The 13398-nt window shown below is 48.2% G+C and overlaps 2 protein-coding genes and 1 non-coding gene across 3 annotated transcripts; 2 read left to right on the top strand and 1 right to left on the bottom strand.

The window, feature by feature from the left end:
- Window positions 1-2617: 2617 nt before the first annotated feature.
- SNAPIN (SNAP associated protein) lies at window positions 2618-4335 on the top strand. Its single transcript, XM_025858806.2, has 4 exons — window positions 2618-2822; window positions 3098-3144; window positions 3395-3513; window positions 3763-4335. Exons 1-4 carry the CDS (start codon window positions 2677-2679, stop codon window positions 3862-3864), a joined length of 414 nt encoding a protein of 137 aa, XP_025714591.1. The 5' UTR covers window positions 2618-2676; the 3' UTR covers window positions 3865-4335.
- A 168-nt stretch (window positions 4336-4503) lies between these two features.
- On the bottom strand, window positions 4504-11950 carry ILF2 (interleukin enhancer binding factor 2). The gene is made up of 13 exons (XM_025858805.2): window positions 11811-11950; window positions 11563-11605; window positions 10834-10938; window positions 10169-10246; window positions 9532-9634; window positions 8634-8699; window positions 7239-7355; window positions 6676-6754; window positions 6330-6417; window positions 5674-5735; window positions 5482-5596; window positions 5174-5264; window positions 4504-5023 (listed from the first exon to the last, which is right to left on the bottom strand). Exons 3-13 carry the CDS (start codon window positions 10930-10932, stop codon window positions 4863-4865), a joined length of 1059 nt encoding a protein of 352 aa, XP_025714590.2. The 5' UTR covers window positions 10933-10938; window positions 11563-11605; window positions 11811-11950; the 3' UTR covers window positions 4504-4862.
- Window positions 11951-12582: 632 nt separating this feature from the next.
- On the top strand, window positions 12583-12654 carry TRNAM-CAU (transfer RNA methionine (anticodon CAU)). Its single transcript has one exon. It is a non-coding gene; the product is annotated as a tRNA-Met (tRNA).
- Window positions 12655-13398: the final 744 nt, after the last annotated feature.

Raw genomic sequence — 13398 nt, 5'->3', positions numbered from 1 at the left:
AGATCTAATTGGCTCTATTAAGTAATTCGTGAATCAAGCATCATCCCATCCAGCAAGGAGAGGGCAACTCTGAGGAGTTGTACAAAAATGGAAGGGTTTTGTAGGAAGGAGGGTGAGGCAAAAAGTTCTTAGTAGAAGAGAGGACTGCTCCAGGCAAGGTCACCTTCCCTGGGGGGAAGGGCAGAGGGGTCTTAGCCTGCAGATGACCTCACCTTCCTTTGGGGGGGCGAGGAGGGTATGGGGAGGGCCCTTGTGACAGGTTGCCTGATTGGTGCTGACCAGAAAATTCCTGACTGACCAGTTAAAACTACATTTCTGGGGGAGGTTGAAACTACAATTAGGTTAAGTATAAAGCCCAGGTCTGGTGACTTGGCCTGACATAAGTGACCCCATCTTAGGCCCTTGGTTTTCCTTTCAACAGACCCTTGCCTGGTCTCCCTTACAGAGGTATCCAAGAAACCGCGGAAAGATGGATTCTAAAGTCCCTTTCAGGGGCGCCTGGGTGGCTCAGTTGGTGGAGCATGAATGAGTCTCTTGATCTCAGGGTGGTGAGTTCAAGCCCCACGTTGGGGGTAGAGTTTTTTGTTTTTTTTTTTTTACGATTTTATTTCATTTGGGGCGCCTGGGTGGCTCAGTCGTTAGGCGTCTGTCTTCGGCTCAGGTCATGATTCCAGGTCCTGGGATCGAGCCCCGCATCGGGCTCCCTGCTCGGCGGGAAGCCTGCTTCTCCCTCTCCCACTCCCCCTGCTGGTGCTCCCTCTCTTGCTGTGTCTCTCTCTGTCAAATAAATAAATAAAATCTTTAAAAAAAAAGATTTTATTTTATTTATTTATTTGAGAGAGAGAGATAGCGAGAGGGAGCACCAGCAGGGAGGAGAGGGAGAAGCAGGCTCCCTGCGGATGTGAGGCTTAATCCCAGAGTCCTGGGATCATGGCCTGAGCCCAAGGCAGATGCTTAACTAACTGAGCCACCCAGGCACCCCAGGCATCTGACTCTTGATTTTGGCTTCAAGGGCCATGATCTCAGGGTCATGAGATCGAGCCCACATCAGGACCCATGCTCAGCGGGGAGTATGGGACTCTGTGCTCCCCTCTCCACTCTCTTTCAAATAAATAAATAAATAAAATCTAAAAAAAAAAAATGTTGTTTATCTGAACTTCAAATTTACCTAGTGTCCCAGAATTTTTCTGATTGTTCTGTTTTCCAAATCTCACAACCTTACTTCAAAAAGGTACCTGAAAGGACTGTGGCCCAACTTGGGAGCATTTTGTCTAGACACTGAGCCACTATCCTTTCCCTGCCCAGACCAGCCCTGTTCTCTCTCCAGTACAGGCCTCAAGGACTTAGCCCTTATTCCTTCCTCTTCAACACTGTCACCATGCTCTATCCTCTGGGCTTCCTCCTCGCTAGGCCTGACTGTGGAGCAGGCTAGTGACCCTAGCTACCCTCGTCCCGTTGCTGACTCCCATAATAAGCCTCCAGCCTCTCAGGAGACTTTTAGCTCTAATCACTAGAGGGAAAGATACAGAGAAATAAAGATAATGAACAACAAAAAGTGTACAAGGCTTTAAAAGTTACCACACTTGGAGCCTCAAGTTCCCAGCTGTGGACTACCACTCTCCCACAGTGATTTAAACACCTCTTCTTTTATTCCTGAGGATGAAGCTCAAGGCTGAACATTCTGGTGCCATTTATCTCTGGGGACCCCTTTGCCCTCCAGGAGCACACACACCTTACCTCAGGGCCACAGGACTGCAAGCCACTGGAACACTCCAGAGCTTAAGAGACTGTGCCCTTTGTTGAGAATTCGACAAGACATGTAAACTCTGGAAAGCCATGAAAACACAACAAAACTAAGGAAACTTTTTGAAGGAAAGAAAAAATGAAAATATTGTAGGTTTTAAGTTTTGCTTTACTGTGGCAAAATGCACATAAAATTTACCACTTTAACCATTTTTAAGTGTACAGTTCATTGCCATTAAGTAAATGCACACTACTGTGTCATCATTACTCATCTCTAGAACTTTTTAATCATCCCACACTGAAACTCTAACCATTAAACAGTAATTCCCCTGGCAACCCTGTTCTGATAGAGACCTAAAACCATATTTTATCTTCATGAATTTGACCGCTTTGGGTATTTCATGTAATAACCAGACAGTATTTGTCCTTCTGCTCTGCTTATTTCACTCAGCATAGTCTCCAAAGCTCATCCACATGGTGGCATGTATCAGAATTGCATTCCCTTTTAAGACTTAATAATACTCCTATGCAGTTTTGTAGACACTAGGGTGCCATTAAAAAAGTACACTCTCCAAGTTAGAAATCTTTAACTATATATACTATGAATACAATCCGGCTAGCATGGGAGGGCTAAGCGCAACCGGGGAGACAAGCATTTCTTTTTCACCTCCGCAGAACACCAAAGATAGCCGCCCTCAAAATTGCTCCTCCCAGCCCCCCGGAGGTCTGGAGACGCCCCCCAACACCGCCTCTCCGGGGCCTCCAAGGAACTGCCGCTCCGCCCGCCCCGCCCCCGATCGCGCAGACTCGGTTTCCCAGAAGTCCCCAGGTTGGGTCCAGCCGGCAGCTCCCGGACGTCCCCTGGTGGCGCACTTCAGAGCGACTCCAGTTCCCGGCGGCCCGCGCGGCACGTTCCCGGCGGAAGGGCTGCTCATGATGGCTGCGGCTGGTTCCGCCGCTGTGTCCGGGGCAGGGACCCCAGTGGCGGGTCCCGCAGGCCGCGACCTCTTCGCCGAGGGGCTCCTCGAGTTCCTGCGACCGGCTGTGCAGCAGCTGGACTCTCACGTCCACGCCGTCAGGTCCGAGAGGGAGGGGCGGGGCGGGGCCGCTCCCCGGGGGAAAGGGGGCCTGTGCCGGAAGGGGCGGGGCCTGTGCCGGAAGGGGCGGGCCTGTGCCGGAAGGGGCGGGGCCTGTGCCGGAAGGGGCCAGTCCCGGCTGGGACTGTCGGGAGGCCCGGCCGGTGGGCGGGAAGCCGCGGGTGGTGATGGCTTCCTCCGGCGCTTGGGGAGTCCCTCGGGGACTGGGTTTTTCGAGTCCCATTAACGGACAGTGTGGGCCTCGTACTTCTTTGCAGAGAGAGCCAGGTAGAGCTACGAGAACAAATTGACAACCTAGCTACTGGTGAGTCAGCACCCCCTAGACCAGCGACACTGCCACGCATTTTAGGGCCTCGTGTTTAGCCGAGCTCGGGGTGGGTTTCGGTCGTATGCTTCCAGGGCTTCGGGGCTGCAGTGGATTCCTGCTTTCCTGAGTTTCTAGTGGCCGGCCCGTGTGGGTGCAGGCGTGTTTGCATCCCATTTACCAGCCTGCTCTCCCTACGAACGTGAAGGGAACCATTAGGTGTTAGTTGCCCCTTCCTTCCATCCCCCAGAACTGTGCCGAATCAATGAGGATCAGAAAGTGGCCCTGGACCTCGACCCCTACGTGAAAAAGCTACTTAATGCCCGGCGCCGAGTTGTCTTGGTCAACAACATTCTCCAGAATGCGCAGGTAAAAGAATTCCCCGCCAGCAGGGATTCTTTACAAGTCCTCTGGGACATCCCAAAGTCCCCAGCGCAGTGAAAGGGAGTTAACTAGAGTCAGGCGTGATAGAACTCTTGTTCTCAGTACCCAGCTGCTCTCCTGTATTGTTAAATTCCTTAGCGTTAGAGCAAGCCCAAGGTATTTCCCAGCACCTAGTTGACAGGGAGTGCTGAAGCCTTTCACAGAGCAGTTATAATTCAAAATCTTGTCTTGTAGGAACGGCTGAGGCGGCTAAACCACAGCGTGGCCAAGGAAACAGCCCGCAGGAGGGCAATGCTGGATTCAGGAGTTTACCCGCCTGGTTCCCCAAGCAAGTAACAGGCCAGAAGATGGGACCCATGCATTGCCTCAGAGTAGCACAAGTACTGTTCCGGAGCTGCCTTGCTTCCTCCAGGACTCCTCCCTGCAGACCTTGGGACATCAAAAAGGCAGCCCTGTTGTTTCTCCTTGAAGCACTTAAGTCTTACCTGTTTATATGGGGTCCCAAAGAAACCTGTATACAGCAGGACTAATGATCCCAAAGGACTTATTATGGCTCTTGCTTCCAAGAATGAGCTGAGGCCTCTACATACTCAAGACCCAGCTCCTCTACCTTCAGGCCTAGTTCTGTTCTGTTGCATGTCCTCTACTTGTGACTTTTTTCCTTTGTTTACAGAGGATTTGGAGAAGAGGGCAGGCAAAGTCAAGGGAATGACTCCTGTCTACCCTCTTTTGTTGATTGCACTTGGCTTGAATATATAGCAGTACTGCTAGAACCATATAATCCAATAAATGCTTAAAACAGTTTTAGTTTACTCTGGTATATGGAAAGGATCCAAGAGTCTTTGTACTTTAATTCAAATGTAACTCCAAATTGTGATCTAGTGTTTACAATGAGAAGACTCAAGTATCACTTTCACTGAAGAATGCAGAAAGCAGAAAAGTTGCCAGATGCCAAGGAAAAACAAGACCAAGAGCCCTACTAGGAAGTACTTTAATCATTTTTCTTAGGGGAAAAAAAAAAATCGACACTAACAGTTCACAACATTTCAACAACAAAGTACTGGTTGAGAGAGGTTTCCAGGAACTAGGTTCTCTGAAGTCTTAGGAAGAAAAGCTGGTATCCTGCTTCATTATAGGTGGATGGCATAGGTCATAAATGGGAGACTTCTGGCTACTGAGCCAATCAGAACCCAGTGGAATGACACTTCCTTCTATAGAGTTTATTTTCTCTGTCTCCCCTATCCCTCAGAAATGCCACCATATAAAGCCCAGTAGCAGTTAGTTAGGCTGCAGTCTTCCCCTTGGAAAAGAAAGAGGGTGAAGAGAAAGGAAGTTCACTCCTGAGTCTCCATGCTTTCCTCTTCCTCTCCTTGAGGTGGTTCTTCTGTATTCTCCTCCTCTTCCTCCCCTTCCTTCTTCTCTGGTGGCTTCTCATAAGCCTTCTCTGAAGGTGTCACTATCACTCCATCCCAGGTAGATATTTCAGAAGCAAGATCTAGAAAAGAAAAAGTGACTTCAGGCCAAGTAGCCCAGCATACAAGTCATGATCTATACAGTAGAAATATCAAGACATCTGAGTAGTGCACTACATCTTTGGAGACCACAGAGTAGCATAAAGAACCCCTGACCCACAGTGATCACTCACAGCTGGCATCACCCTCCTGGCCAAGAATCTTCCGAAAACCACCATGTGAGAGGATTCGGACCAGAGTCTGGGCTGTGTAGCACACCATGTCCTAAAGGAGAGCAAAGTGAGAGTAAACTAGCAAGATGAATCAAAGTACCTTATCTGATGAACGTTCTCATGAAAAAAAAGATGAAGACAACTTAATTTCAAGACCAAAGTCTGTGAGAACCCCTAAATCCTGACCCCTAAAGACCACATTCCCTTTGCCTTCTGACCTGGAGTAGTCGAGTGGGGCACAACAGACCGTATCAGAGCTGTCCCAATACCTGTTGTTCCAGAGTCATGACTGTGTGTACTCTGAAGTTGCCACTCTCACAGGGGTCAGTGATACCCACTGACCCTGGCAGGAACAGTCCTGCAGCCAGAATCTGTAAGCAACGCCTGAAACACATAAGAACATTAAGAGAACACAGAAGACAACTTACATCCAGCCCCAAACCCAAAGCAGCTTGTTATACCTGTATGCCACATTTAGGGCCAAAGGCTGTCTGGTGGGATTGTTCATCACGGCATAGTGCCCCTAGAAAATAAACAATCTGGTAGGTGTGCCATAAACTTGGCATAACTAGCCAAATAAACGTAAACTTTATTTTTTAAAGATTTTATTTATTTATTTGACAGAGAGCGAGAGAGGGAACACAAGCAGGGGGAGTAGGAGAGGGAGAAGCAGGCTTCCCCGCGGAGCAGGGAGCCCGATGTGGGGCTCGATCCCAGGACCCTGGGATTACGACCTGAGCCGAAGGCAGACGCTTAACGACTGAACCACCCAGGCGCCCCATAAACGTAAACTTTAAACCATCAAAGAGAAAACCGGTTATTGAGGCCTAGCTATAAAGTTCAGAAGTATTCTGAAATGGCTGTTCATTCAGTAATTTCCTCTCGTTATCACAGTATTGAAATGACATCAGTAACAAAAAGGCATAGGGGCAGCCAATTATTCAATTGAATACTCTAAAAACCTAAGGAAGTAATAAACCTTGAGTATTTACTGGATTACCTGCCCACCATGAAATTTATTTTCAGCTTCACCGAATTTCAGACCCTGGTAGGTTTCAGAATAACTACTGTTAAAAGAGGGATGAGCAGGAACTCCCAACTGCCCTTCTTCACTTACGAGTAGGTCAAGGATCCAGGGTGTGAGGGGCTCAAAGCCAGGAAAACGAATCCTCAGGTCTTTCAGCAGTCTGATGAGAACTTTAACTCTGAAGGTAAGAGGGACCCAGAGATTAAAAGGAGTAAGATCATGTGCTTCCATCCCTGAGGTACAGAGCTGATGCTATTTCCAAAACTACACATTTCTGTTTCGTTCAATCTAAATTTGTTAACCCACCCCACCACCACCACCAAAAAACAACCCTGACTTACAGCCAAAAAAGTTCTAACACAGGAAGTATGGGGCATCTGGCTACTCACCGCTAATTAGAAGGATTAGATTATTTTAACTCAGAATAGTGACTCACGTGGACTGAGAAGCATTTTCCTCAAACCAACGGGCATGTCTGATGGCTGCTAAGGCACTCTGCAACACCTTGATATCCACTAGAAGACAAGCAGGACAGACCACACTGAAGCACTCCATCATTAAGCAATTCAACCCTGTTGCCATAGTCCAAGAACTTGGAAGGAAGACAGGATAACTTCCTAATTTCTTAAACCACCCCATGTTCCTCAGATCAGCAGGCAAATCACTTGTCCAAAAATCACTACTCCTCCCCCAAATCAAATCTACAAGCATGCAAGATCCACCACTTTCTCCAAGAGCCTACTCCCTCCATAAATATTTCCTCAGTCCTTCTTAAGTCCTCCACTCCAGGTGCTTTCTTAGCCATCCCCTGTGACAATTTCACTAGCAAGCTGGTAAAACTCCCCACATTACAGAGGGGGACAACAAAGTCTGGTCAACTTAGGTCCAGAAGGTTTCACGTGGAATAGCAACAAGCTAATAAGTAAACTCAACAACAACCTCATACCATGTTTTGATTTTCCCCCAACTATCCCAGCAATAGAAAAAAAAAAAACTAACAATGGAGTTCTGGGTCCAGTTTTCGGAGATTGGGTGGCACTGTTGTAATGAGAATCTTCACCGTAGCATCAGAAGAACTGATCTCAAAGCCAGTTTCATTGGTCAGCATGGTCAAAACTGAAAGAAAATCAAAAGCTGTAACCTTCCCGTTTCCTTTAGATGACCAGAGGTAAATCTACAGTGGGAGTAGGGGAACAGATGGGTTTTTAAAAATAGCAATAGTCCAGGGCGCCTGGGTGGCTCAGTTGGTTAAGCGACTGCTTTCGGCTCAGGTCATGATCCTGGAGTCTCAGGATCGAGTCCCGCATCAGGCTCCCTGCTCAGCGGGGAGTCTGCTTCTCCCTCTGACCCTTCCCCCTCTCATGTGCTCTCTCTCTCTCAAATAAATAAATAAATAAAATTAAAAAAAAAAAAATAGCAATAGTCCAGGGGCGCCTAGGTGACTCAGTCCACTGGGCGTCTGACTCTCAGTTTTGGCTCGGGTCCTGATGTCAGGGTCCTGAGATCAAGCCCCATGTTGGCTCTGCACTGGGCGCACAGTCTGCCTGTCCCTCTCCTTCCCCCTCTGCCCCTTCTTCCCTGCGAACGAGCGAGTACTCTCTCTCAAATAAATAAATAAAATCTTTAAAAAAATATTAAGAGTCCAGAATGAGGATTCAGAATACAATTTTAAAAGTAAGAGAAGGGGCATCTGGCTGGCTCAGTGGGTAGAGCATGGGACTTTTGATCTCTGGGGTGTGAGTTCAAGCCCCATGTTGGGTGTAGAGATTACTTAAACTTTAAAAAAATAAAAAGTAGGCGTGCCTGGGTGGCTCAGTTGGTTATACATCTGACTCTTGATTTTAGCTCAGGTCATGATCTCAGGGTTGTGGGACCGAGGTCTGCATCTGGCTCTGCACTCAGCATGCAGTCTCTGCTTGTCCCTCTTCCTCTGCCCCTCCCCCTGCTAAGTAGGTAAAATCTTAAAAAAAAAAAGTAAGGGTGCTTGGGTGTCTGCCTTTGGCTCAGGTCACGATCCCGGGATCCTGGGATCAAGTCCTTTATCAGGCTCCCTGCTTCAGAAGGAAGTCTGCTTCTCCCTCTCCCTCTGGTGCTCCCCCTACTTGTGCTCTCTCTCTCTCCCTCTCTTGCTCTGTCAAATAAATAAATAAAATCTTAAAAAAAAAAAATAAAAAAACAGTAGCCTTGACCATTAAAAAAAAAAAAAAAAGTAAATAAAAGTAAAGGAGATGAACAGAATTTTGAACACTAGAGATCGCTGCCGAAAACTTCCCAACCATAAAACTCTACATTCACTCTTCCTTCTAGGCTGACCTAACTTTGTTAAAAGTGTACTTGTAATTATACACCTGGCTCCTGTGACCATTAAATACATGTTCAGCAACAAACTCAAACCTTCAGAAGGATCCTGTGCTCTTAGGCTTTCCACAACTTTGTTCCCTAGGGCAGCAACAGCTTCCACTAGATTGAGAGAAAGAGAGACCATGAACATTATAACTATTTAAGGACTTTCTATACATCTCTACATTACTCCACCCTCTGATTTCTGCCCCACATGCAAGGATGGAGCAACGGCAAGCAAGAATAAACACTTTTACAAGGGGAAACTAACACTTGAACACAGAAACTGGAAGGCTCAGGGAACAGGATACCTCCTATAGCCACACACCCCCCCCTTTTTTTTTTAATAGTAGGGTTTCTCATCAGTGGCACTAATCCCATTTTGGGCTGGATAATTCTGTTTGAGGGTCAGAGAGTAGAGTATGTCCTGTGCACTGATCTCTACTCCTTTGATGCCAGTAGCCCAAACTGTCTCCAGACACTGCCACATATCCCATGGGAGACAAAAATCACCAAATGAGAAACACTGCCTTGTAGTAACTAGCCATACATTCTTTCGGACACGTGGTCCAGACTTTGTCCCTTATTACCTCAACACACATTAAATAAATAAATTTCCCATTTGTCTTCCAAACAAATCTTTCTCACAAGAAATTTGGGCTTTAGGGGCACCTGGGTGGCTCAGTTGGTTAAGTGGCTGCCTTTGGCTCAGGTCATGATTTCATGGGTCCTGGGATCGAGCCCTGTGTCGGACCTCCCTGCTCATTGGGGAGTCTGCTTCTCCCCACCAAACCCCCCCCCCACTCATGGCTCATGCTCTTTCTCTGTCAAATAAATAAAATCTTTAAAAAAAAGAAAAGGAAAAGGAAAAAGAAAAGAAATTTGGGCTTTAAAGATCCCTATGCCTCAAACTCAACTCTCTGCTCCTGTGGCCAGAAAGAGGTACACTCACGTGTTGGCAGAATCTTTAGGATTACCACCAGGTCAGCCACATTGTGTCCTGTAGTCATTGTTCCCTTTTTATATGATCCCACCTGTCGGACTTCTTCAATTTGCTGTTGGAAAAGGGATTTCAGGGGGGAAAAAAAAGGTAGAAGTGAAAAAGACTGTCTAGGGGCGCCTGGGTGGCTACTGGTTAAGCATCTGAGTCTGAGTCAGCTGGGGTGGTGGTCTCAGGGTCCTGGGATCTGTCTGCATCGGGTTCCCCACTCAGCAGGAATTCTGCTTGTCCCTCTGCCCCGTCCCCCCTTGTGCTCATGCTCTCTCTCAAATAAATAAGATCTTAAAAAAAAAAAAAAGACTGTCTAGTTCCTCTCAGAATTCAATTACCCAGATTCAGAAGTAGCAGAAGTCAAATCATATCCCAAAACCACCACATGAAAAGCCTAATACATTATGGCTAACTGGTAACACTGATACAAGTCTTGTCCCCAAGATCACCACTACAAAGGAATTCACTGTACTTTCCTTCCTATTTAGGCTTGGCTTTGGAGAGTAAGTAACTGACGAATTAAGATATGGGCACCTAGGAAACACTACCCACACTACCAAGGCTGCCCTTTCCCATGACTCAATCATTAAAAACTCACCACTTCAAAAGTCCCTGGAGCCACAATCAAATTATCAATCACATTGTTTATTTTCGTCACCAGAGAAAGGATAGAGGCCTGAAAAACAGCAGGAAACAAAAATATCCTAAAGTGAAACATAAACAACTTCTCAGAGTTTGAGTATTTTCCCCTAATCTCTTCTACACAAGCTGAATCAGTATCTACATAGGGCTCTGAAAACACTCTGACCTTCTGGCCTTGAATATGCCAGAAGACAGTAACTTTCTGACCCAAAGACAGGTCTCCCCAGTAAAGATATAAATGCAGGGGTGCCTGGGTGGCTCAGATGGTTAAGTGTCTGCCTTCGGCTCAGGTCATGATCCCAGGGTCCTGGGATCGAGTCCCGCATCGGGCTCCCTGCTTGGTGGGAAGCCAGCTTCACCCTCTCCCTCTACTGTTCCCCTTGCTTGTGCTCTCTGGTCTCTGTCAAGTAAATAAATAAATAAAATCTTTATATATATATATAAATACATATGTAATCTGTTTATATAATCCAGCTGGCACTCTCCCTCTACCCACAGTGAGAAATGAGGAGAATTAAGCCTTTGTGGAGTTTAGACTCTGGTAACAGTAACCTCACCAGGAGTTAGTCACTTCTCTAGCTTTCTTAGAGAAATCTCATGAAGAAAGCCAAAAGAATATACCTGTTCAGCAGAATTAGGAGCAAGGTCCTGATTCCTCTTCAGCAAGGCCTCACTGAAGGAAGTTTCATCAGGTGCTGGCTTGACCCGGGGGAAGGCCATTTCACACTAAACCAGAAAGAAACAATGATATAGTATTTATCAAAAGTACTATACAGGAGAGATCATTTTCTCCATTGCCACAACAGAAACAAATGAAAATAGAAAATCCTATATTTGTTTTTACTCCCTAAGATATTCAAACCAGGGGCGCCTGGGTGGCTCAGTCGTTAAGCGTCTGCCTTCGGCTCAGGTCATAGTCCCAGGGTCCTGGGATCGAGCCCCGCGTCGGGCTCCCTGCTCCGCGGGAAGCCTGCTTCTCCCTCTCCCACTCCCCCTGCTTGTGTTCCCGCTCTCGCTGTGTCTCTCTCTGCCAAATAAATAAATAAAATCTTTAAAAAAAAAAAAAGATATTCAAACCAGGATACCTGTGGGAAGGACTAGCCATGATTTAGGCTCTCACTGCTTTTACACTAACAGATGAAGCAGAGACAGTTAACTATGCAGAACAAAGATTACAATCCTGTCACTGTCAGCAGTAGCCCAAGAATTATCTTCCCCACCGTGTTCACGCACAGCTGACTCAAAACCCCAACTCCATTCACCGCTCCCTTTTGGACTCGCAGCACTATTTGGTCTCCCCAACAGAGATGCTGGGTTCCGGGAAACTACAAGTCAACAGTGGGTACTCACCAAGTAGAAATCAAATGGAATATGTGGCACAAAGGGCCTGAACCTAAAACAAGAAAAACAATCCAAATTACTCATCCAAAAACTCAAATGGCTTAGCGTCACGAGGTCGAAGTCGTTTAGCCAGAGCCGAAGGGAGAGCGTGCCGAACGACGGCGGGATCCCCCAAGAGCGGGAGCCCGAGTCCTCGGCCAGCGCGAGTCGCCTGACGGAAGCTAACGCGCGCGGGGACGCGGAGAACTCGCACTCACCCTCCTCCGGGGCCTCCTCGGGAACCAAAGCGCCCGCCGCGACCACGGCCTCGGTCACCCCTAGAAAGGCAGGGATTTCCACTCGTCTGCACTCAGCCGAAGGCACCTCCACGGCGCTGCACTTCCGCCCCCTCATCCCCAGTGCCCCGCCTCAGACACCGCGTCCTGTGATGAGCACCCCAGGGGCCCCGGGACGCGGCAGCTCCACACCCCGCACAGACCAGAGCGGCCGCTCCTGGATCGCGGGAGGGGTAAACCCTGTGTCCCCCGGAGCCGCCATCCCCCGTCGGGACGCGCCCCCGGCGCCCGTCTGCCCGGCCCTCCGGCCTCAGGCGGCCCCCGGACACGCGGCCCCTTCGGGGATTCCGGCTCCCGTCGGCCCACCTCCCCCAAAGTTTTCGGGAAAATACGCTAGCCCTGCTCAGAACACCCCAGTACCCTTACCTCATGGCGCCTAAAGCCCGAACAATGGAGGCCTCACCAACCGCCCCTCTCCTCAGAGGAGCAGACACTGGAGACACGGCTTGTCCGCGCGTGCCAACAAGCTCTGGCGCGATTGGCTCCCGCCCTACCCCGCCGCTACTGCCCATTGGCTTACTTTGGCAGACCAGTCTGCGAGCCAATAGGAAACGCCTGCTGTGTCAGAAATTAGCCAATAACAACAGATTTAACGGTAGCGACAATTTTTTTTAAACTGGACACTAGATGGCGCGATATGGAGAAGGCACGGTACAGCTTTCTTTAGGAACCCAAAGAATGCCGTTTCTGAGGCAGCAGAGTGGCGCAGCGGAAGCGTGCTGGGCCCATAACCCAGAGGTCGATGGATCGAAACCATCCTCTGCTAAAAGGTGCTCCTTTTTTTCTGCTTACCCTTAAGTGCTTATAACCACCCACTTACTTTTTCCTTCTTCAAAAATGCAGGCTTTAGAACCGTTTTTGCCATCAGCAAGTGAAGGGAATAGGAAGGGACCTTAGGCAACACTACATGCCTGGGGGTTCACCGACGGCCAGAAACCTGAGGCAGGAGAAGCGTATTATACAGATTGAATCAGAGGGAAAAGCACTGATGATGACGGGCTAGAAGTGAAACACGCAGCCTTAGAAAGAGAGTTCAGAAAAAGCGAGCGGGGAGGGGACGAGGACCCGCCAGAGCCCGCGCAACGTCGCCGCCCCCCCCGCAGGCCCGCCCCCGAGGGGCAGGCGGCTCCCGCCCTGAGTGCGCAGGCGCTGTCCCCTACGTTCGAATGGCGGCGCCCGGGTTGCTGTTTTCGTCCCTCCTGAGTCATTTTTCTCGGGCTTCTCGCCTTCTTTTGCGCTGATTATGTTTATTTCCTTCCCCGCCCTTGTTAATTGGAGGTTAGGCACTTTTTCTACTATTTTAGCGTACTCTAAAAATGACAACATGCGGCAGCAGCTTTTTGCCCACGGGTCCTGTCCCCACGCTTTAATAAAATCACCTTTTTGCATCAATCAATCAATCAATTGATTAAAATAAAAATTACAACATGCATCCTTGACTTAGCAAGGTCTAATTGTGTGCAATACTTTTGCCCTCCTGGTGAAAAATGCAGAGATAATTTAATTGTTT

Source organism: Callorhinus ursinus, unplaced genomic scaffold, assembly GCF_003265705.2.
Source record: "Callorhinus ursinus isolate GAN/ISIS: 27379988/994484 unplaced genomic scaffold, GSC_fseal_2.0 scaffold92, whole genome shotgun sequence".
Lineage (NCBI taxonomy): Eukaryota > Metazoa > Chordata > Mammalia > Carnivora > Otariidae > Callorhinus > Callorhinus ursinus.
Note: the sequence above shows the minus strand (reverse complement) of the source record. Positions and strands in the feature narration are given on the sequence as shown.